The sequence below is a fragment of the Haliotis cracherodii genome, unplaced genomic scaffold, assembly GCF_022045235.1.
Source record: "Haliotis cracherodii isolate W230 unplaced genomic scaffold, xgHalCrac1.p SCAF_10, whole genome shotgun sequence".
Lineage (NCBI taxonomy): Eukaryota > Metazoa > Mollusca > Gastropoda > Lepetellida > Haliotidae > Haliotis > Haliotis cracherodii.
Window position 1 is genome coordinate 13,633,763 of NW_027266265.1, and position 23,098 is coordinate 13,656,860.

The following is a 23,098-nucleotide window of genomic DNA, read 5'->3' on the forward strand; positions in this document are numbered from 1 at the left end:
AAGGACCATCTTTTAACGTCTTTTGGTTTAAGGTGGTCGGGAATCAAACTACCGACTTTCCGCTCTCCAGGCAGACGCTCCATCCACTCGACCATGGAGGCGGCCGGAGAGTAGAGTGAGTGAGTGAGTGAGTTTAGTTTAACGCTGCTTTTAACAGTATTCCAGTTATATCGCGGCGTGTCAGCTTAATGTGGGAGGAAAGCCCAAGCGATGCAGGTCTCAGACGTTTACCGCTTCGGTGAAACCCACAAGCACGGGTATGGTGCTCACAAACCTAGAAACATAATCGGGGCGAACCGGGATTCGAAATCACATTCATAGGTTTCTGGCGTGCACAAAGGACGCAACTCTGCACAGCGAACCGGATAGTAGAACCACCGACCTTCTGCTCTCCAGGCAGACGCTCCAGCCACTAGACCATTGAGGCGGCCGGGAATCGAACTACCGACCTTCTGCTCTCAAGGCAGACGTTCCATCCACTAGACCACGAAGGTGGCGGGGAATCGAACAACCGACCTTCTGCTCTCAAGGCAGACGTTCCATCCACTAGACCACGAAGGTGGCGGGGAATCGAACTACCGACCTTCTGCTCTCAAGGCGGTGGCGGGGAATCGAACTACCGACCTTCTGCTCTCAAGGCAGACGTTCCATCTACTAGACCATTGAGGCGGCCGGGAATCGAACTACCGACCTTCTGCTCTCAAGGCAGACGCTCCATCCACTAGACCACGGAGGTGGCGGGGAATTGAACTACCGACCTTCTGCTCTCCAGGCAGACGCTCCATCCACTAGACCACGGAGGTGGCGGGGAATCGAACTATCGACCTTCTGCTCTCCAGGCAGACGCTCCATCCACTAGACCACGGAGGCGGCCGGGAATCGAACTATCGACCTTCTGCTCTCAAGGCAGACGCACTATCCACCACACAGCGGAACAAAAATACAAAGCAAAGTCAATCAATTTATTTTTTTATTTGAACACATGGCAGTGAATACAGCATGCGGTCTAAACTCGAGGACGAGACAGCAGCCGCACAAAATGGAGACTAAGAACACGTGACCAAACACGTGACTATAGCCCCAATTTCGTACATATCGCTTTTGGCACAGATTAGCTATGCCGTATTTATATTCAGCATTTGCAAGGGATGTACAGGCACCTGGTGATTAAATCGTAGTGTTAAATTAGCCTATATTATGTTGAGGTGCATATCACCCACAAATGATTTTATGAAAATCAGTATAACAGCAATATGCAGTATAGGATATACGTAAATGCATGGTATATAACTCTATAATAAATAAGCAACGTTGATATAAAAAATAACATAGATATAACTGGTTTGCCCCAACCGATATAATCGGCAAAAATGGATCAGATGAAATTACAAGAAAAGTGACAAAAACTTGGAAGTTGAAAGTTGATTGATTGAAACTTATTTTTAAGAATTCTGTCTTGAACAGATGCACATTTGATATCACAGATGCAAGGAATGTGTGCAGTCACATTTGATGAATGAAAATATATCTGCATTGATATATCCCCTACCATGAAAAAACTATGTACCCATGTACTTCAACGATGATAGTACGCTTACGTTTCTAAGAAACTAGTAAACAACGTAAACAAACTCTTTCTATAAACTCAACAACAGTGATCTACATATATCATAAACATAGAGCTACATAAATATAACATAAACAACAATACAAAAAAAACAGTGAGTATTCAATACTTAAAACAGATCAAACACTGTTTGTGATAAAAGTGTCAAAGTATCCTCAGAAAACAAGCAGAATATGCTCTTCCGACATGAAAAAATGTTTTGCAAAAGTACATTTAAGGAGCACTGAAAAAATACGACCCTTAGTTAACAATATCCCAGAGGGCAGCATTATGTCACTCAGCACTAAGCTTTATCCTAGAATTATGGCAAGCTACCACCCTGTCAACACTTGGTAAATTATTGTACTAACAAGTTGAACACATTATTTTTGTATTGCAAAGCTTTTGTCAAGCTGTTAATCGTATTTTAACCAAAGTGTCGTCCTTGATAATATTTCTAAATGACACAAGTACTTCCCATCAGGTACTGAAAATAGTGGACGTGTCCACCTCGACATCAGCAAGATGGCGAAGTTTTTTTTTATCACCCACAAAATGCGGATCTGCATTCTTTTGCGATCGTCTGGTCCCGAATCAGGAGATCCAAAACCTTTCTGTACAATCGTCCATACAAACAATTTGTATTGTCCATTCACTCCTTGAGGAACTGTCAAATTATCAATTTGTATTGTCCAAACACTCAGTGGGGGAACTGTCAAATTATCAATTCGTATTGTCCATACACTCACTGGAGGAACTGTCAAATTATCAATTTGTATTGTCCATACACCCACTGGAGGAACTGTCAGATTATCAATTTGTATTGTCCATACACTCACAGGAGGAACTGTCAAATTATCAATTTGTATTATCAATACACTCCTTGGAGGAACTGTCAAATTATCAATTTGTATTGTCCATACATTCCCTTGAGGAACTTGCTGATTTCTTCATAAAACGAGATTTTGAGTTCATGTTAATATTTCACCAACAGTCAGATTCGCCACCTTGCGTTCCTTCCTCACGATGTGGTCTGCTATTAGATATCCAACCAGGGCCAGCACACAGATCCCCGCCATGATATAGATCTTCGTTGCCATACAGAAGAACTGGGCGTAGGCAAAGGCGATGGTTGGTCCTAGACCCTGCATCACCCTCATCCCAGTGAAGGCCTCCTCGAACTGGTCTGGAAACAACACGCCCATGAGACCTGGGAAAAGAGATCGTTAGAAAATAACTGCAACGAAAATAAAACTTGTAGTTATAAAGTCGATGATGACTGAAAGTGTGAGAGCGGGTGGTTTTGGTGGTGAGGTGAGGTGAAATGGGGTTTAACGTCGCCTCCAAGATTATTGCACTTATATAGCGACGTGCATGCACGTTTGTGTGTGGCTGCTTGTTCTAGTCCGGACTGATGCCGATTTATAGTGCTAGCTCACTGAGATACCATGCCGCATGAAGACCCCACTCAGACACGGTATACTGACTCCGAGCCGACCAGTCCTTGTTTTAGCCCCTTAATGCCGAGCGCCAGACAGGGTAACAAGAAGTGTATGATGACGCGGTCGGGGTCGAACTCCGGACCTTCCGCTCCCCGGGTGGACGCTCTATCACTAGACCAAGGAGGCGGTAAGTGGTTTTGGTAATACTCTAGCATTATCACGACGGGGGACACCACAAATGTCTTATGTGTTGAACCTAACGCTTTTCATCAAAAGAGCTACGCCACCACCACGGGCTGAATATGATCCCAATAAAATAAATTATGGTTATTTTTATTCATGACGCTTCATTGAGTAGGTGAGTAAGTGAGAATGGAGTTACGCCGCCTTTAGATATATTCCCGCAATATCATATCAGGGGACACTGAAAATGGTCTTTACCCATGTGGGGAATCGAACCAAGGCTTATGGCGTCAACGCATTAACCTCGAAGCTACCCCATCGAACTTTCTCCGAACCTGTTATGTGTTTGAGACCTTCTGCCTTTTTCAAAGAACAACCCCTAACATAAGTTAATACTATTTTGTGAAACAATAGTAATTGAATACCTTTATTGACGTCTTAACTCGTACACACACTATTGTATCGCTAGCAGATATTCCCTTGTTAAAACTCACTGTTGCTTTGTGCCATCCAGATGCCGTCGCCAACTCCCCACAGGCCAATCAGAATAAAGATAACAATAAGCGAATCGGGAGTGGGCTTCCATATTGCCATAAGGGCCAACAGGCCAAGATCGACAGCGACCGCTAAAAAGAGAACAAAATATCCCTATTGAAAGACATGGCACACATGCACAGCCGACCCTTCACACAACCGTAGTTCCAAATGAACATTGGAGAAAAAGACAGGAGATTTTGGAGGGTAAATTTCCCATTCTATGTCTTTAATAAATTCACTAGTGGTATGAAAACCGCATTCTGTGTACATTGGAGTTATCCCGCTTTTCTTTGACGCAAGGCAATCGCCAGTGATTCAAGCACCTTTCAAGCATTGTAATTAAAGTCTGTACGCCATTAATCACAGTTAACAGTGAATGTGTTGTGTCCGTTCAAACGAACAGTGCTTTCCATTGAACTTCATTGTAATAATAGCAATACACATGCGTGATTCGGTTTTCTATATACATTTCTTCACCATGAGGCGACAAATGATGACTTAGCGTCAGAGTCCTTTAGAGTCATCATCAATGTTTTAGACACACAGTGAAAACGCATCATTAGTTCGCAATGAACGACAAGAAAAAGATTCAGCAGTGAATATTTACTACCATGAGCATAAAATGGGATTCGAACCCGATCAACGACATTGCTATACTTGATTATCTCAAATAAACAACTTAATTGGATTTTTTTGCCAAATATTACACAAATTCAAATATGCGTTCTTAAAGTGTGTCAGTATATATCTTTTAAGTTGAAGTCTACACCTCCAATCACATATGTGTATTGCTTGGTTGAAACACGTGAATATATAAACATCTAATACATAATCTTTCTCGCTCTCTCATACCAGAAATATTCTGATACAAACCAGGCATTCTTAAACTAATAACAGTTAACTATAAACAAACAGCTCAACCTAAGGAAAGGGCTAGTCGCGAGCAGGCTCAGTCATCTACGGGCGGCAGTAGCGAAGTAACGCAATCGATAACTACAGGGCAACGAGATCGATAACTAACCAATCAATAATGACAGAAGTAAGGTCTGACCCCTCGTTGACAAAAGATGCACTTGGCCGGACGTGTCCACTCAGCACGAGACAATTACCAGTCGGACTCGTGGTGTTCTGATCACTGCCCTAGGAAATGTGCATCCTTTGTCAGCGGTCACGTGGGCGTCACGTGATAGGTCAACAGTACTGGCGCACATAAAGCTGACTCACCCTCTGAGTCATCGATTTCGCTTGCTGAGTTCTATTTCAGAAATCTTATTTCATCATGGGAACGAGCTAATGATTTGAGACCAATTACACCATGGATATATTGAGGCGGCCAACGGTGAAACGGGTCTGGAACAGGTAAACCAGGTGTGGAGCACCCGTCAGAGGACAATAACAGCAATACCACAAAAAAAATATTTTTCCATTGTCAGCTTCATTCAACAATTGAGATCGTGGCTGTAGTATTTTCCAAGTTTAGCATTATTCAGACCGTGTCACGATAGAAGACAGCGGGCTTCACTCATACGAACCAAATCTTCGTGACGAATTATCGCTTCCACTACCTGATCTCTATTCAAATATTAATAATATCAGCAAGCCAGTACTGCTTATATCAATACACCATTTGATGCACTGGATGATGCTAGTATAGATTTTATTAAAATCTTTCTTTTAATGTTTTCACGTTTATACGCCCAATCGCATAAATTGAAAAAACGTAACAGGTTTTTGTCAGTATAGATATTTCAATAGTATCTAGTGCACCAAATGTACACGGTCACGTAAGTACAAATTACAGTACTGAATTTAAAACAAAACAAAATAACAATATGGCTGTAACTACCCAAAATGCAACATAACCTGGCAATGCCAACAAAGCCTTTCTCGCCGCCTACAAATCTAACGATGGATTCACAGACGCGCCAGTTCAGGGAGTTTGGCGTTGCGAAACTTATTGAGGATTACTTACTTTTATCACTCATACTTACCTGGCCGATACTCCAACAGGATAAATCCTGTGAATGATAAACTGAATATTAACTAAAAGCCTGGTGTATATAAGCTAATATTGAAAAAGTCTAAGTAAAAGGCATCATCTATCTTATCCAAAGAATTATGTTGGAACCAATCGTAACTCACTTTACAAGTTGAATTAATAATTAATAATTAGTATGGTTATAGTGTTTTATATTGTTTATAGTTGTTCTTGTAGAATTAATGGGAAGAATGTTTTTATTCTTATTATCTTCAAAGATTTCAGTGTTGAAAATTGATCTTAGATGAAGCCTTTCGTTAATTCTATATGTAAGTAAATATACAAATTGGCCTCACTGCTAATACATAAGTGAGTGTCTGTGTTTCTGATTAAAGCTGTGTTGTTTGCACGAATCGTTCATAAGTATACATTGTGTCACAATTCACTGAACACCTCGAGATAATTTCAACAATTCATGGGTTTTTTCAGATTCATGATCCAATCGAAATGATGCTATATTCATAGATATATATTCCCAGCACGTCAGTAATGAAAACTTTAATCATTTCCCGTAAAGAATATTTTCACTCTTTATCATTGTCAGGAATTATCGACAAACATATGATAATTAATTATAGGTTTTTTTTGTGGTAATGAGCCCGTTTTTTCATAATTTGTTGAAACAATCTATATGATACAGATTTAATCCTTTCACTCTGATGTGAGGCAAATAGAAATAAAATAAATTATGACTTGCAGCAGCTGATTCCGATCAGTTCATGGTGACCTGGTACTTACATCGTTAAGACGAAGTGTACAAAAAGTTTGAACCCTCAAAAAACATACATGTATTTTAACGACTAAACACACACATGCAAACGCGCACGCAAACGTTTACGCGAACGAACGCATGTTAAACACACACGCATTTATTGATCGTCCACAACGTAGCACATGTATGCTTTTTAGTCAACGCAGAATAGAATCTGCTGCTGCAAGTCAGATCGGTGACAATACATAGCCAAAGTTTAATGGAAGCAGCTTTGACCCCAAAAAACATTTTCACAGAAAAGCGGGACTTGTTTCTCCAATGCTAAAACTAATCACAAAACAAATACAACCTACATTCCCTTAGTCAGGAACAAAAAATAAATTCCTCTTTGTCCAAATTCACAGAAACATTCGGTTGTGCGATTCGGGACTGACGTTTGGTCTCCCAGAGGAGACCGAGTCTTCATTGTCAACAAGCAAGCACGCTAGCACCTGTCGCCTTACCGTGGTCCTAGGCATGACAGCGCATGCCCATTACTCACCAATCGGAAAACGTTCCCCTTTTGACGTCACTGACGGGGGACTTTTCCGTTAACGAGAGACATGATGGAGGGAAGACTTAATTTGAGAGTCGCACTCAGCATGGAGAATGGATTCTTACAATGCTGCCTTGTGGTGATATACCAAACCTAAATTCAAGAGACTGAAACAGGAACATAGCATATGCATTGTCTGACAGATGGGAGGGCGGATAACTAGCCCGCCAGCCCAAACAAGGGCTGGCACAGGTGATGCTAATGGCGGCCATTTTGACGGCCATATTGAATCACCACTACGAAGATGTAGCAAGCCAGCTATCCTTGGCGATGCAATATGAAGGACGTGGAATGATATGATGGATGTCATTTTAAAATATTATTCTGAAATCGAGTTCTGATTTTTATTATGGAGTTTCATTCATGATGAGAGAATGTTTTTTGTCCTGATGTACAGAGAGGAAATGCTTAGCAACCACAAGTTTCATTGTCTTCATAAACTTCTCACGGTGATTCTGTGGAATTAATATTTCTTTATTTCTGAAATTGAATTAATGACAATTCAACCATTCAACTTGTGATGGCACGATCCGGGAAGAAAATGATGGTGATTAAACAAATAGGACATTCAAGTTACAGTTTAAACACAATGATGGATGAATAATAAAGATTCTGCTGATGCAGCTCCATGTTTACCAAATGAAGCATATATCAAAGAATTATGGAGCGAAATATAATTAACCCTTCTTAATGAAACAGACGAAAGATAACAAGGGACGTACCTGCGCCGATCATGACCGTCCGGCCCAGGTATCTACAGAGCCACCCGCTGAGGTAGGCACTGACGCTACCCGACACACCCATGCAGATCAGGGTATACCCAACCATATGAACTCCAATTGGGCACGTCACAAACGCCTGAAGAAATAGATGCAAGGAACGTTAAAAAACTATAATTTACATCAAAAAAACTGAAGACATAAATATGTTTAACGTTCATGTAAATAAACTGCAAGCGCAGTAATTCAATTATATTTTTTTTTATTATTATTTTATTATTTAACACCAGTCCAGAAATACCGTACAATAAGAACCGTCCGCCGTATTTACCGTTATTTAATACGTTTGTTGGTTTGTTTTTTTGTTGTTTAACGCCGCACTCAGCAATATTCAAGCTATATGACGGCGGTCTGTAAATAATCGAGTCTGTACCAGACAATCCAGTGATTAACATCATGAGCATCGAGCCACGCAATTGGGATACGATGACATGCATCAACCAAGTCAGCGAGCCTGACCATCCGTTCCCGTTAGTCGCCTCTTACGACAAGCATACTCGCCTTTCACGGCAAGCATGGGTTGCTGAAGACCTATTCTACCCCGGATCTTCACGGCTCTTGGAAAATTGATAATGGTTTGTTTCTTTGTCAGCAAATAAAGGAGAGTGACAGCATTTGTTACCTTTGCAATTTCACCGCTGGCGAAAGCTGCCTGCATCTGGCTGAACAGGAGAAGGGGGCATAGCAAGAGGAACTTCCGGTTTAAGGCGAACCTGCCAAGGGAGACAATCTGCGACTTGACAACGCTGCATGAGATAGTGGCACTGAAAAGACGACTGTTGAGAGGTTCCAAGAGGAAGAAGGCGATAATAACCGCAAAGAACATCACTCCCGCGTAGACGCCATACAGCACATACTTGGCGAATGAATTGTCAGTCGATCCTGCATTGCTGATGGTGTAATGGTGACAGTAGCTTGCTCCGCACAGCGCATAGTCGGATGACGGTGATGAGGAGTTTAGTATCACAGACTCATTGGGGAAGGAAAACCTGGATTGGTTCATAAATGTAAGTGTTTGATTCATGACAGTATCGTTTGACCTTGCACTGGAAGCGGTAATTCCAGCAGGGGTCGCGTATGTGAGAACGAGAGAAGCAATGAGGTTCCCAAAGATCATATACAGTTGCCACACAAGATAGAAGATGCCGAAAAATCGACTGAGGACAATTTCGTAATCTTGTTTCTTCTTCTCGGAGTAGCCTTTGGCCAGGAAGGTGATATAGGTGCTCATAGCGTTCCACATTAATGCAAAACTGACCCCCCATAGTAAGGAGACGGGGGTCATTAGCCAAATTACTGGGTAGAAGTTTGCGGCTATGTAAAGAAGGTAAGGAAGCATGGAAACCAGAAGAGCGCGGTAGGGGTGGAAGTTCTGGACGAGGAAGGGGCTGAATACGCTACCAATCATAAACCCCATGAAGGTCATAGCCAACGATATTACGCCCACCCCTCCTTCGTGATTGAGGCTGGTCTGAAGGTTACGGAGCGTTCCACTGGCGATGAAAGCCATTGTTATGCTAACACTGAGAGCAATGAGGTTGCGCGTGTGGCGCCCGCTGGGGACGATGTTATGGTCAACATCATAAGGACCCTTCCCGTCTTCGGGGGGCAGCTTGGACACGTCTTTAGTACTCCCGGGTAGAAGGAGAGAGCTGGCCACCCGTTCATCCTGAAGGTACTTCAAGGCTTTCTGGCAGGCGAAGGTTATGTTGCTCGTGCTTGAGAGATCTCTCTGTGAGGACATGAACCCAGGATGGTCGATAAGACCAAGGACTGGGGTCTCCACTTCCTTCACAAAGTTACGGAGGTTGTCCGTTGTGTTGAGAAGGGGCTGACTTGCGGAGAAGTGAGACGTCACGGAATCTGTGTAGTTCCTGTTTTCGTAACAGTCTATCACAACATCGTTGATGGAGATCTTGGGGGAGAGGGACACGTCGTGGTTTGATTTAGCACAGCCGTCAACGATGACGTCATTGTCTTTGTCTTTCAGTGGCAGCAGGAACTTTGAACTGTCTGCGCTGCCGACTGAGTCGGTGTAGTCGCTGTTGAAGGGATCTGCGTGGACGTTGTCCTGCCTCTTGTCTGACGAGTGTACAGGACCATCTGAAGACGCCATGTCGCGATGCTGGTTCTCATCCTCTGTTCTAGAAACAGCGTAACAATCGTCACTTCTGTTGATAGCCATGTCTGGCATTTCAACTCGCGATGACCTCTGGTTATTGACGTCTATTTCTGGTGCCAATCTGCCGTTGTCATTGGCAACGGTCCCCGGCTGTGACGTCAGACCCTGACCATCACACGTCTTTCCCGCCACCATATTGCTGAATCTGAAACATAGCAGGCCTCGTTATCAGGGAGCAGACGTTATCCCTTTGTCTGTAGATAGATACATGCGCCATGACGTTGTTAGACTCGGTGGCACTTCATGTCACAAAAAAAACAAGGCACTTAATATGATTGACATTAAAACCTAAATAATGGCGGACCGCCATCATCCCATTTTGGTCTAACAAATCGTACGTCTCTCTCAACGTGACAAGAGATATCATATCATATTATCATATTATTATCATAATGGGATACTTTCAAGGTCATGGGCAAAGTTTGACTGAAGGTCACGGCAACAAGGTCCGCTGCAGCTGTGTGAGTGAGTGAGTTGGGTTTTACGCCGCTTTTAACAGTATTCCAGTTATATCACGGCGTGTCAGCTTAATGTGGGAGGAAAGCCCGAAGTGATGCAGGTCTCAGACATTTACCACTTCGGTGAAACCCACGAGCACGGGTATGGTGCTGACAAACCTAGAAACATAATCGGGGCGAACAGGGATTCGAACCCACAATCATGGGTTTCTGGCGTGCCCAAGGGACGCAACTCTGTACAGCGAATCGCGGCGCCTTAGACGACTGGGCCACCCGTGCCTCCTGCAGCTAAAGAGGTCGTTGTCGACATAGGTCCTACAGATATGTCCCCGAGGTACGTTTCTGTATCTAGAATTGTACCCTAGCCAAAATTAGAATACAGAAATGTACCCTTGATATTGGCCGTATTGTGCTAGGAGCTTAACACGGACATCCAGCATATGACAAGCATTTGGGGAGGGTTGTTATTTTTTTGTACATTAGTGCATAAAAGACCCAACACACCCATCACTGTAATAAATGGCCGGCCCTAGTCTGCCCACAGTACCTGAACCATATTATTTTCCCTTCCGCCCAGCCCTTTCTGTAATGCAAAAGCCCTGAAAAAAGAAGCAAGTCTAGATTTTCCTCAGGTTCAGGAGTCTGAATCTCCTATCTCACTAGGGCTCCTTTTCAATATAAATAGCTATTTGTCTATTGTGTAGGCACAATTTATGGATAATAACTTCTTCATTTTACTGTAATGGCGACGTTTCGGTATTAATCCTTATACCGTTATCAAGCAAATTGTGTCTACTTTGTCATCCGTCAGCTTCTAAGAAATGCCTATCACATTTGTTTCTATCAAAATTATATATTTTAAGAGACTAAGCGATAGTCTAGGCCGGCCCTACCAGTGAGGTTGACCCGTACGTGACCTCGGCTTCTGTTAATGTTGTTTCTGAAATCAGTTCTCATGACCTTACACGCGAGAAACCGCCCCGAGATCAGACATGAGTTATATGGTGAGGGTGGTGCAGACAGTCTGGTCAATACCAAAGTAAACGAATCGGCTGGAACCCATGAATGTTCTTGATGAGTGGTCAATAGTCCTGACAGCTGACCACATCTTCCTTCAATGACATCGTGTCCAGAACAAGGTCAAATAATCTGCATTAATGTCTTCATTGGTATTTGGGGCCACGGCTGGCCCAGTTGCCTGAGGCGCCGCAATTCGTCGTGCAGAGATGCGTCCCGGGCGTGCCAAAAAGCTATGAGGGCTGGTGGGGTAGCCTGGAGTTTAAAACTGGAGTTTTAGAGTTATCTCCCTTGCCTCAGGGAGATGTCATATTCGTCAGTATTATCAACACACTCAGTACTTTTGACGATAATCCCACATGATCAACACGTAATACCAGGATCACCAAGGAAGGTATTCGTATATGTATGTAACTGAACAAACATACTGGCCGAACGCCTTTATCACTGGGCTGTCTTACCGTCCAAAAGGGACACTCCCCAGTTATAGTATTCAAGTAACGCCACGGCGTGTCAGTTTCTTGTGAGGGGAATCATTATCGAAGCGAACCGGGATTCGAACCCACGATCATAGGTTTCTGGCGTATCCAAGGGACACAACTCTGCAAGCTAATTACGGCGCCTTAGTGAGTGAGTGAGTGGGTGAGTTGGGGTTAACGCCGCTTTTAACAGTATTCCAGTCACATCACGGCGTGCCAGCTTAATGTGGGAGGAAAGCCCCAAGTGATGCAGGTCTCAGACGTCTACCACTTCGGTGAAAACCACGAGCACGGGTATGGTGCTGACAAACCTAGAAAAATAATCGGGGCGAACCGGGATTCGAACCCACAATCACAGGTTTCTGAGACCAGAAATGAGGTTGCTCTATTGCAGCGATTGTTGGATTCGAACCCCAAGATGAATCAACTGACATTTCAATTGCATGCCTGACCTATCGCGCCAGTCGGAACTCGTATAGCAATTACTGATGCAATATAAGCCCTTATTCTCATGCTACGCGTATGATGTGAATACAATACATGGCCTTCATACACATGGCTGCCATAATCTTTCAGCAATAAAAAGGTCTTGCTTATGTCACAATACATACCTTTTGAATTAGTTATGTAGCCAGCTGTTTGTGCTGGTTTGGTGAGCGTGTTCACGTCAAGGCGTGTGTGCATTTTACACCAGTATGTTTGTGACAAGTCGTTATCGCCTTTTATGTTACGTAAAACGACGGATACTTTTTATGGTTCTCTTTACAGCGTTCAGTCAATGCAAGCATGTTCACTATCTACATGGCTGTCATTTGCTGAAGCATGTACAAGCTTGTTGATGTCATTCGAGATCACGGGTGTTAGGTTTCACATAAAAGGTTAAGGTAGGATCCACTACTTTATATATATTTGTTTCTTATTTATTTTTTTTACAAAAATATATATTTTTATTTTATTTTTAATGTTTTTTTATTAATTTCACTTTTTTTCTCTTCTTTTTTTCCTTTTTTTTTGGGGGGGGGGGCTGCGTAGGCTGGAGTATTTGGGAATTTTGTTACAGACGTGATATATTTCGAGTGAGTAGTGTTTTATGCCGCTTTTAGCAATATTACGCAATATATAAATTTAGATCGCGTGTTACGACATCACGGAAATTCAAGGTGTCATTACACAATAATGTAGATTTAAGACGTAGATGTGAAAGAAGGGCATTGAAATGGGTATGTGTAAAAACTGCCAATTAGGAGAGATTGAGGATGAATTTCATGTTATTTTGTATGACTTGCGATAAATATGAACATCTTAGAGAAAAGTATGTTCCGATGTTTAACAATAGGCATAAAAAGAAGATGTTAATGATCACTCTTATAGAATCCAACAACTCTGCCGTTATACGTTCATTTGCCATAATGTTGAAACAAAATTTTCTGTCAGATATGTTTTATATATCATGTATATCACATGAATAAACAAATGAAACTGAAAATGTGAACTTACTATGGACCAATGTGGCCTAAAATGGCGAATATAATACATATCGATCTATCATATATATCAAGCATATTAATAAATAAAACAAAGATCATTATATTTATATGTCCGCAATTAATCTGCAGTTAGATGAAGTCCAGACATATTTAATTAAAATACAATGCTGAAACAACTGTATGTTTATTGCAAAATCAATATATGTATATTGTAAGTCAGTGATATATATACATCTGATTGACAGCTGTGTTTGTGTGGTGTGCGCTGTCACATGAATAAGTCCGTCTATGTCTATATAATCAATACTGCGAGCGTCACGATGACGCTCTCACGACAGCCTCGTCGATTTGTTAGCGGCTAGCACCCTACTGAGAATCTATATGGATCGATATCCCTTTGGCGTTGCTGGGAGAATGGAGAAATGCGTATATGGAAAGGAGTGAGAGGGCTCAAGTCCAAGGTTATTGCACTTATATAGCGACTTGCATACACGTATGTGTGTATGTACCAGTCTGGACTAATGCCGAGTTTACAGTGCTAGCCCACTGAGATACCATGCCGCAGTTTAACATGAATACCCCACTCAGACATATAATTCTGACCGTCCAGTCGTTGTTTTAGTCCTCTAATGCAAAGCGGCAGGCAGGGTAACAACAAGTTCCATCTTTTAACGCCGCACCATCGCTCTCTGGCGGACGCTCTACCACCAGAACACAGAGGCGGTCGGGACGGCACGAAATTTTATTGTATAACAAAATATTTTCATTCAACATACAGATGTCGGATTATATTATAAGAATCAATGTGACCGAGGTAATTATCAATGCTCCTATACAAGTATTTCCACGTAGTGACATATTTGTAACAGAGCAATATTGATACTAATACTAATACTATAACGCTCGAGTGTACTATACGATCGATTTATCGAGACTTCTTTGATATACCAAATAAACAGATCAAAACAAACAAAATATGAAAATTGAAAATAGTATCAAAGGAGTCATCAAATTACAGACGTGCTTAACCCAAATAAGTCTATCAACATCCGGAATAAAAGAGTGTATTGTCGCCGGAGAACCATGAAAATGTCACTCGCTGTCAAAACATGACCGTATCGTCGCGATCGACAACAGGTTGCCATGACAACATCTAAATTCGGCCGCATCAGCTGTCATAAGGAAGTATGGGTGACTGTTTTCATTGTCATATTTCCCTCAGGGTAATGTCAACCTTCCACACCCAATAGACTAACGCATAGTCTCTTAATACATAATTTTGATAGAAACAAACAACTCCATCTAAATTGAACAGTGAGAAGAGAGACTCGGACTCTGTGTAAAATATAGACTTGCTTCATTTTGGGCTATAGCATTACAGCAAAGGGCTGGGCTCGGGGAGGGGGAAATAATATATGGTAGGCAGACTACACACCTTTGCATACCTGTGTCTGCGTTCGTTCGTGTGTGTATGTCCGTGCGTGTGTCCGCGCGCCCCTTTTCCACTTAAATGTCATCATTTATCGAAACTGTTCAGTTTCACGAAACAGCTTGTGCTCGGAAGCCTTTTAGGGCCATTTGGTTTTTTTGTGTTTTTTTCGATACTATCTTGAAATTTCAAGATACTAAGTTAAAATTTCAAGATACTAAGTTGAAATTTCAAGATACAAAGTTGAAGATACCAAGTTAGTATCTTGAAATTTCAAGAAGAAAAATGGCCCTAAAAGGCTTCCGTACTTTAATACCCTTGTTTTGATTACACTCCCGCGGGTCAACATTCGCAGCTGAAAACGGAGACATCGACCCAGTAGCATGCACATATGCAAACATTACGTACCATGTGACTCCTTGCTCTATCAACAGCACCAAGTGAACCTGACTTACATCGGACAATAAACAGATCTCCTTGACCCATAAAATATAGGGTCGAAGTCCGGCGTTGGCAGTAAATACTATTACAATACGCTAGGACAAAACCCTCGAGACCTGTTTCTGTTTCACCTGCATTGTATACTGCGAAAGCAGGTTGTGTATGGGTGGTTAAGCACTGATCAACACAGGGCATTAAACTTTCTAACCAGTCAGCCAAGACTCAGATCTACTGTAAACAAGTGTCGTCATTATGGCCTTCTTTTGGAGTATGCCTACAATTTTTTTTACCTAATTGAGTTTTAGTATGCTTCTCAGATGACATGAATGAAAAAGAAGTTAAGTTTGTCCCACTGACAATGAGTAGTTTTTATTTGTTGCGACCTGAAGCGATAAGAGCAATCTTAGTCGGATTACAGATTCCAATTTATCCAATTCATCAACAGTAATGGAACGACACTCCCAACCACCATATATATATATATATATATATATATATATATATATTTATTTATTTATTTATTCCATCCTGATTTTCGTAACGACCCGTGTATGCAAGCACTCAGCTGTGTTCTGTATTTGCACAGTCAGCGCTTTTAAATTTGCAGTTAGATAATGTAGGCGTGGGGCCATAAGATCTGCAGCTGGTGATGATAGATAACGACCGCAGGCGATTTACATTATCTCTGTACAGTAAACTACCCTTATAACCAACCGACTGGTATGAGGAACTAATTTCTTTGAACAGCCCTTATGCTGTATATATGCTTATAACGAACTACGGTCATTACGAACTAAAATTAGTGGTCTCTTGGAGTTCGTAATAACCGTAGTTTACTGTACATCATTTATCCCGCAGAAACACACAGATAGAATTTGTCACAGCTGGTTCGACATACTATGTTTTGCTGCCGTCACTTAACGGACGAGAAGCGAACATAGACCACATGGCTACCGTACCAACACTGACTCAGGCTATGAGTGAGTGAGTGAGTTGGGTTTAACGCTGCTTTGAACAGTATTCCAGATATACCACGGCGTGTCAGGTTAATGTGGGAGGAAAGCCCGAAGTGATGCAGGTCTCAGACGTTTACCACTTGGTAAAGTCCAAGAACACTGGCGATGTGCTTACAAAACTAGAAATATAAACCCGACGAACTTGGAATCGAAACTACAATCATCGGTCTGAGCCAATCAGCGAAAAAGCGAAACTACTTACTGCGCAGGACCAGTGACTTAGTACTGCCCAAATGTCATCACATGTTTTAAGGAAAACGTGCAGTCCATGAGTGTGGAATGTGATCCTTTGAGTTTAAAATGTTAATCTGACTTTTTTACTGCCAACATTTAAAGATCTTTTCTCTCGGCCTTCCGAACAATGTGTTAGGAGTCCTTGTCTAGATATTCGTGTTGGTCTTCTCTTGACTGTTGAACCGCCTCACACCGCCTCACACTCACTCTCAGGGGCTTCCTGGGATTAATCTTCCATCACTCGCGTTTTTCCGTACTAATGAAAGACGCATTCGGCTTATTCCGGAATGGCACGAGTGTCAACGAATGTTGTGAGTCAAATTCGAGAAGTCTACGATGCCTTTTGCGTCCGAGAGTACAAGTAAAAGAATAGACAATCCTTTCGTGAAAAAAAAAACAGGTTGGAAAATAGCGATTCAAACTATTTCCGTCATTTTAAGCACACAGCGTTAGCACACGATGAGTCAGTGTTGTTTTACGCCGTATACAGCATTATTCAAACTTCATCACGACGTCCTGTAAATGTCGATTCTGGACCAGACAAACCAGTGACTGAACACATGAGCATCGACCTACGACATCGGGGCACGTAATAAGCCAGGACGCAGATCCTGTCTGCCAGAGCCTGTTCAATCTGCTCATTACACAGTCATGGGATACTACATCCTCCTCGTCCAAACAATCCCTCATGGGTAACGTCAGCTCGACAACCCACATTTAAGAAAAATCTTAAAAGATTAAATCCAGTTCCCTTTCGTGCTGTTCAAACGCTTAAGAAGCCAACATCTATCGGTGGACAATGAAAACGCTATTCCATCTATGTAACTAGCGGACTAAAAAATGTTCAAAGGGTACTTAAAGCCTTTTGTATGTTCAATATGACTATGCACCGAGCCACATCTTGATTACAAACGAACTTATTCATCGAAATATGGAAGTATTTGTCAATGAACTTCTCAGTGGAATATGTTTAAAGTGTTTCGATTCAGCGAAGGAGAAAATAGTATGACGTTTGTACTACTCCAGTGGCACGTGATCAATACGAGAAACCATCTGTTTGCTTGTACACGAATATAAACGGGTACAATCCGGTACAGGCTGGAAATATTGACGTGAAGTCTTGTTCGACTGGTTCGTGGACTGCCATTGCAATCACTCCGATCCTCTCGGCTAATTCCGCCACCCACATCACACCTCGGGCAGAACCGGAGTATTGATGCAACATTGTATTCGCTAAACGGATCCTGACAGATCCTGCAGCATTGAATAGGTACAGCTGGGCGACAGTAATGTATTCTGTAATTAGTATTTAGTTGTACAGTCTGACCCGGCGTTAAAAATAACAAAATAAGCCCATTTCAATATTTCAATATATACACGGCGAAAGATCTTACGTGGATAAAGGAGTTTTGACAAGCACGAAAATCTGATGAATGAGGGAACACTAAGTTTGACATTCGTCACCACTCGCCCCTTTCCGTAACCTGCTTGTCCCGGAATAACACGAGTTGGTCACGAATGTAAGTTTGAGACACAGTACGAGGATATGCTATCATGGGTTCCCGGGCTTGTCAAGATACACGTTGGAATCAATGCACACAAACTCATCTCAACATTTGATTCTAACATGTGTTGAATTTGTATGGCGCTATTTCGAATGTGCTGACACAAAATCTTATTTCCCTATATTTTTCATTGTTCCCTTTTCGTTTCCATGAGTATATATATAACACTGTCATGGCTGCTGTGGTCGGAATCAGTTGGGTCATGTGACGGTCACGTGATGAAACTGATTCCAATATGGATCGCCCCGAGCGCTGACCGAGAAGTCCTACGAACACGAGTGCGCGATCATAAAAACAAGCAATATGTAAACATAAACAGTCCGATTATAGCTGAAAGTGGCCCTCGCGTGATGCGTAAAAGTCATATTGCAAAATGTCAGCTCATATACATCCACATGGGAAATAAACATCTGAATTTTTTTTTTATACTTTCCATTCAGTAAACCTTAGACTGTGTGGTGTGGGTTTTTTAAAATAAAATTGTTGTTTAACGCCGCAATCAGCAATATTCCAGCTATAACACAGCAGTCTGTTAATAAATAATCAAGTCTTGACCAGACAACCGAGTGTTTCACACCATGCGCATCGATCTACTGGGACACGATGGCATGCATCGACTAGATCAACGAGCCCCTTACCTCTATATTCTAACCCGGATCTTTGAGAACTAGACTGACTAGAATCGTGCATGGTTATATGTCCTTTCTGTGGTGATAAATACCATGGACGGCTCGTTTTAGGGTCAAAATCGAAATTCTAAATATAGCCGTCCAATCACATAACACACACGAGCGAGAGAAAATCTGAGGTCAGTTAATGATAAGAAAGTTGGAGATAGTGACGTCACTTCCTATCCGGTGAGGTCCGTTTCGTCGGGTGAACAGAACTTTGATAGCGAATGTCTCCATCGGATGTATAATAAAAAACACTGGGTAATCGAGGATTTACTTAAACCTTATTTCGTGGCACGTCAGATGTTCCTTTAAAGGTCAGTTCTACACACATTGGATATCACAAGTTCATTTTTTTACTCCTAAATCATTCTTTGTAAGAGTTTGGTTTAATTTTGATCTATCACTCAGTTAATCGTGTGCTTCAGCGTAAACTCCGCGAATCCTCAAAACACGGTGGCGATAATTGAAGTGACACGCCCATGCAACTAAAACGAACTCAATATTCAACTATTAACCTGATTTTTACAATTAGCTAATTTTCGGACGATTGTCAGAGAATGTATGGCTGTAAAAAATCAAAACTGTAAACATTCAAAAAAGAGAAACGTATACTTTGAGGCGGTTTGCGGGATTGTATCTGTAAACGACTCACGGCGGCTTCACAAAGAGCTTCCAGTTGATACTCCCAACAATGATTTCTCTATGACAACCATGAACACAACACTGTCATGTAATGCTACTTCCAAGAAAATATATCACGTCCGTATTACAGAAAATTAAAAACAGTATATTCGTTTAAAAGAACGCTATTGAAAAAACTACAACAAACTTCTTTATACACATTACTGGTGAGAGTTGAAAAAATATCGTCACTAAAAAAGTTGTAGATGCTAATGAGAAAACATGTGTCCAAGGTTTTGTTAAGGTGGTTCAAATATTTCCTTTTGAAAACAAGGAAATCCCACGTTTACAAATATGTCAAATCTGGTTCTGTCCAGTTCACGCGAGCCTCGGCCTGTGCGAACAACAGCGTGTGCTGCATGCTATTGATTGACAGCCAAAGCGATGAAATCCACATTTGTCATCCTCGGTTAAACAACATAGGTAAGAATTAACATGAATGAAAAATATAAATGTGAACAAATATATTTGATTTGCTCTTACCTTAACCCGTGAAAGGATATGCGCAGATGTCTATTCGGAATATTCTACACAGTTCGTTCAGTGTTTAGCGTCGGTGGTTACACACTGAATACACACAACAGCTGATCAGCACAGCGAGGCTTCTATGGCCGTTCGTGGTATACACTGCCAACTGCCACGATTTTCTTTGAGACAAAGGAACCTTTGACCGTAAGCGATAAGAGTGTCTTTCGTCTCATCTGGGCACAGGGAGGAAAATGAACGAATTCAGCTTGCACAACGAACTAGCATGATGCGTCAGGCTCGACATGTCACATGACCAAATAATACAATAATGGTCCTGACGCGCGGCTGTGTGTGTGCGTTCGAGAGACTCAGCTGGCTGGTCAGAGCAAGGCTGCGCATTACACGTGCGTGAGGACGATGGCATATGCGTACACGAGATCTATCCATGATCGCACTTACTACTTTCAAAACAGGGGAGAGGGTTTTAATTACAATCTTTGCTTTAGATGATAAACTTAGTTAAGTGTTGTTTATGAATTGACTGTGTATTTCATATTTTTATGGTGTGTATAAACTAGGTAATTGTTTTATTTTTAGAGCGTCGCTTTATTGTTTGTTTTGTTTTTATTGCAGGGGGTACAGTTAAGCCAAGAAGATGGTGGTTGGATGACCTGGTGTTAATGTATACGTACGCTCCTTTGATTCCTCAAATAGGTACAAAGTGTGAACACGACTATTTCTAGGTGTTCCCCGTCGTAATATTGCTGGACTATTGCTAAAAGCGGCGTAAAACCACACTCGCTCACTCACTTACTCACTTACTCACTCACTCACTCCGTAAGCGGCGACTGGCGGGATTGGGTGGCCAGGCTGGCTGATTTGGTCGATGTATGTCAAGGTATACCTGCTCATGATGTCATTCACTGGATTGTCTGGTCCAGACTCGATAATTTACAGACCGCTGTCATATAGCTGGAATATAGCTGAGCGTGGCGTTAAAGAAGAAACATTAAATCTAATTAAATCTATAAGGTCAACTGTTATGGGTTGTTTGGGACATAATTGTTTCAGGGACTGTATGACAAATGAGCAGTATATATCACATGACACATAAATTATGTTATATTATTATAAATGCATATCGCATCATACCAATTAACTTGCCTTTCATTGTCATATGGTAAATAACATTAGTCTATGATTAGCTTTGTTTATATAGTGATTATGTTTACTAATGGCAGAGCACACATGCGTATGTCCAACAGGTCATCAACTCCATTATGATGATATCGCTTGAAACGTTCACTTTTGGTGGCGGAGAGTAGGTGGATGGGTGACTGGATGCAAGCTAACTCCTGAAAGTTGCTCGGGCTTCGGTCCTGCCCTACAATGAAACAGGGGGCACGGGTGGCCCAGTCATCTAAGGCGCCGCGATTCGCTGTGCAGAGTGGCGTCCCTTAGGCACGCCAGAAACCTATGATTGTGGGTTCGAATCCCTGTTCGCCCCGATTATGTTTCTAGGTTTGTCAGCACCATACCCGTACTCTGGTGTTTCACCGAAGTGGTAAACGTCTCAGACCTGCATCACTTCGGGCTTTCCTCCCACATTAAGCTGACACGCCGCGATATAACTGGAATACTGTTAAAAGCGGCGTTAAACCCAACTCACTCACTCACTCACTCACATTGAAACACATATTACATTTAGTGTCTCCTTAGTCAAGTTACTTTCTTTGAGTGAGTATGGTTTAACGCCGCTTTTAGCAATATTCTAGCAATAACGGCGGGGGTACTTTCTTTTGAAATATGAATATGTTCACCTCACAGGATGATGTGATGTCAATGTGGCTGTTAACCTTCTAGCGCCTCATAGGCTGCTGGTGTTGGATATTTTTATGGTGATCGAGCGGTCGTTCCCAGCTCACGTTTATCAACCCCCTTTTATGACACACCGGTAAACAACACAGTTTGCTTGATGATAAAATGTTATCCTATTTGCAATTCACTTGAATAATCATGTTAATTTTCACTTTTTGGAACATTAGAATTGGGTTCGATACAACAGATACTCCTCTTAAGGCGAACCCTTTTTATCCGCATTTCGACCTACACTACTACTGACTGTTGCGGATTGGTCAATTATGTGGTTGCTTTGTTAGCAGTCGCTCGTTTAATGTCCTATGCGGGTGCAATATGTGAAAGTGGCCTAGTGGTTAAAGTGTTCGCTCATCTCGCCGAAGGCCCGGGTTCGATTCCCCACATGGATAAATTGTGTGAAGCTCATTTCTGGTGTCCCCAGACGTCATATTGCTAAAAGCGGCGTAAAACCACACTCACTCACGCACAATGTGTCCAGCCCATTCTTCACGCCCTCCGACGTGACATATCTGAAATATTACTAAACGTCGCGTTAAATCATACTCGTTGAAAATAACATTCAACTTACTAATAGTTGCAAATTTCACTTATAAGAAATAACTATCAAGTACAAGATATGTTCCCGTATTTACGTGGGCATGTCCCGTTCTGCGGACTTCTTTTACAAACTAGTTTCCGGAATAGTTTATCTTTCGACCCAAAGCACACGAAGTTCACTAAATGTAACAATTTTACATACGTTTCATTTACACCTTCCCAAACCTATTCAGATAATTCGGTCTCTGCGTATTAAAACACTATCAACAGGCCCCAGCCTAGATCTTATACCCGCGTAATGTGTATAGGAAACCGGAATTAAAGTGCACTCACTGACCCGGATGAGCGATTGCGATATATGGATATACGTTGTGAAACCCTTTCAAAGGTCACGTGGATAGTTTTCTCCCGATTTCAAGTACGAGGTTAATTCTTTGAAAGCAAGTACAAGAATATATGCGTTGATATGGTTACCCATTCATGGTTTTTCCTATAAGAAATAGCACCTCGTCCAAAAACTCGCTACGATGAATAATTTCATAACGAGAAGCTGTCTTCACCAAACACAACTCTTTCGTCGTAAGTGAGTTGTGATTGGTTGACTGGTATAGTGTATGTGAGTTGTGATTGGTTGACTGGTATAGTGTATGTGAGTTGTGA

General features: G+C 41.8%; 1 protein-coding gene across 6 annotated transcripts; it reads right to left on the reverse strand.

The window, feature by feature from the left end:
• Positions 1 to 956: 956 nt before the first annotated feature.
• On the reverse strand, positions 957 to 20,324 carry LOC139454082 (protein unc-93 homolog A-like). Of its 6 annotated transcripts, none has more exons than XM_071235578.1 (5): positions 20,039 to 20,324; positions 8,515 to 10,219; positions 7,836 to 7,971; positions 3,726 to 3,857; positions 957 to 2,816 (listed from the first exon to the last, which is right to left on the reverse strand). In XM_071235578.1, the coding sequence occupies exons 2-5, from the start codon at positions 10,207 to 10,209 to the stop codon at positions 2,578 to 2,580; spliced, it is 2,202 nt and encodes a 733-aa protein (XP_071091679.1). In that variant the 5' UTR covers positions 10,210 to 10,219; positions 20,039 to 20,324; the 3' UTR covers positions 957 to 2,577. The 6 variants fall into 6 exon arrangements, 2 of the variants coding, with proteins under 2 accessions (XP_071091679.1, XP_071091680.1); XR_011652437.1 differs by lacking the exon at positions 957 to 2,816 and adding an exon at positions 5,760 to 5,786 and having other exon boundaries at positions 3,769 to 3,857; positions 7,060 to 7,971; XR_011652435.1 differs by lacking the exon at positions 957 to 2,816 and having other exon boundaries at positions 3,765 to 5,786; positions 7,060 to 7,971.
• Between the last annotated feature and the right edge of the window lie 2,774 nt (positions 20,325 to 23,098).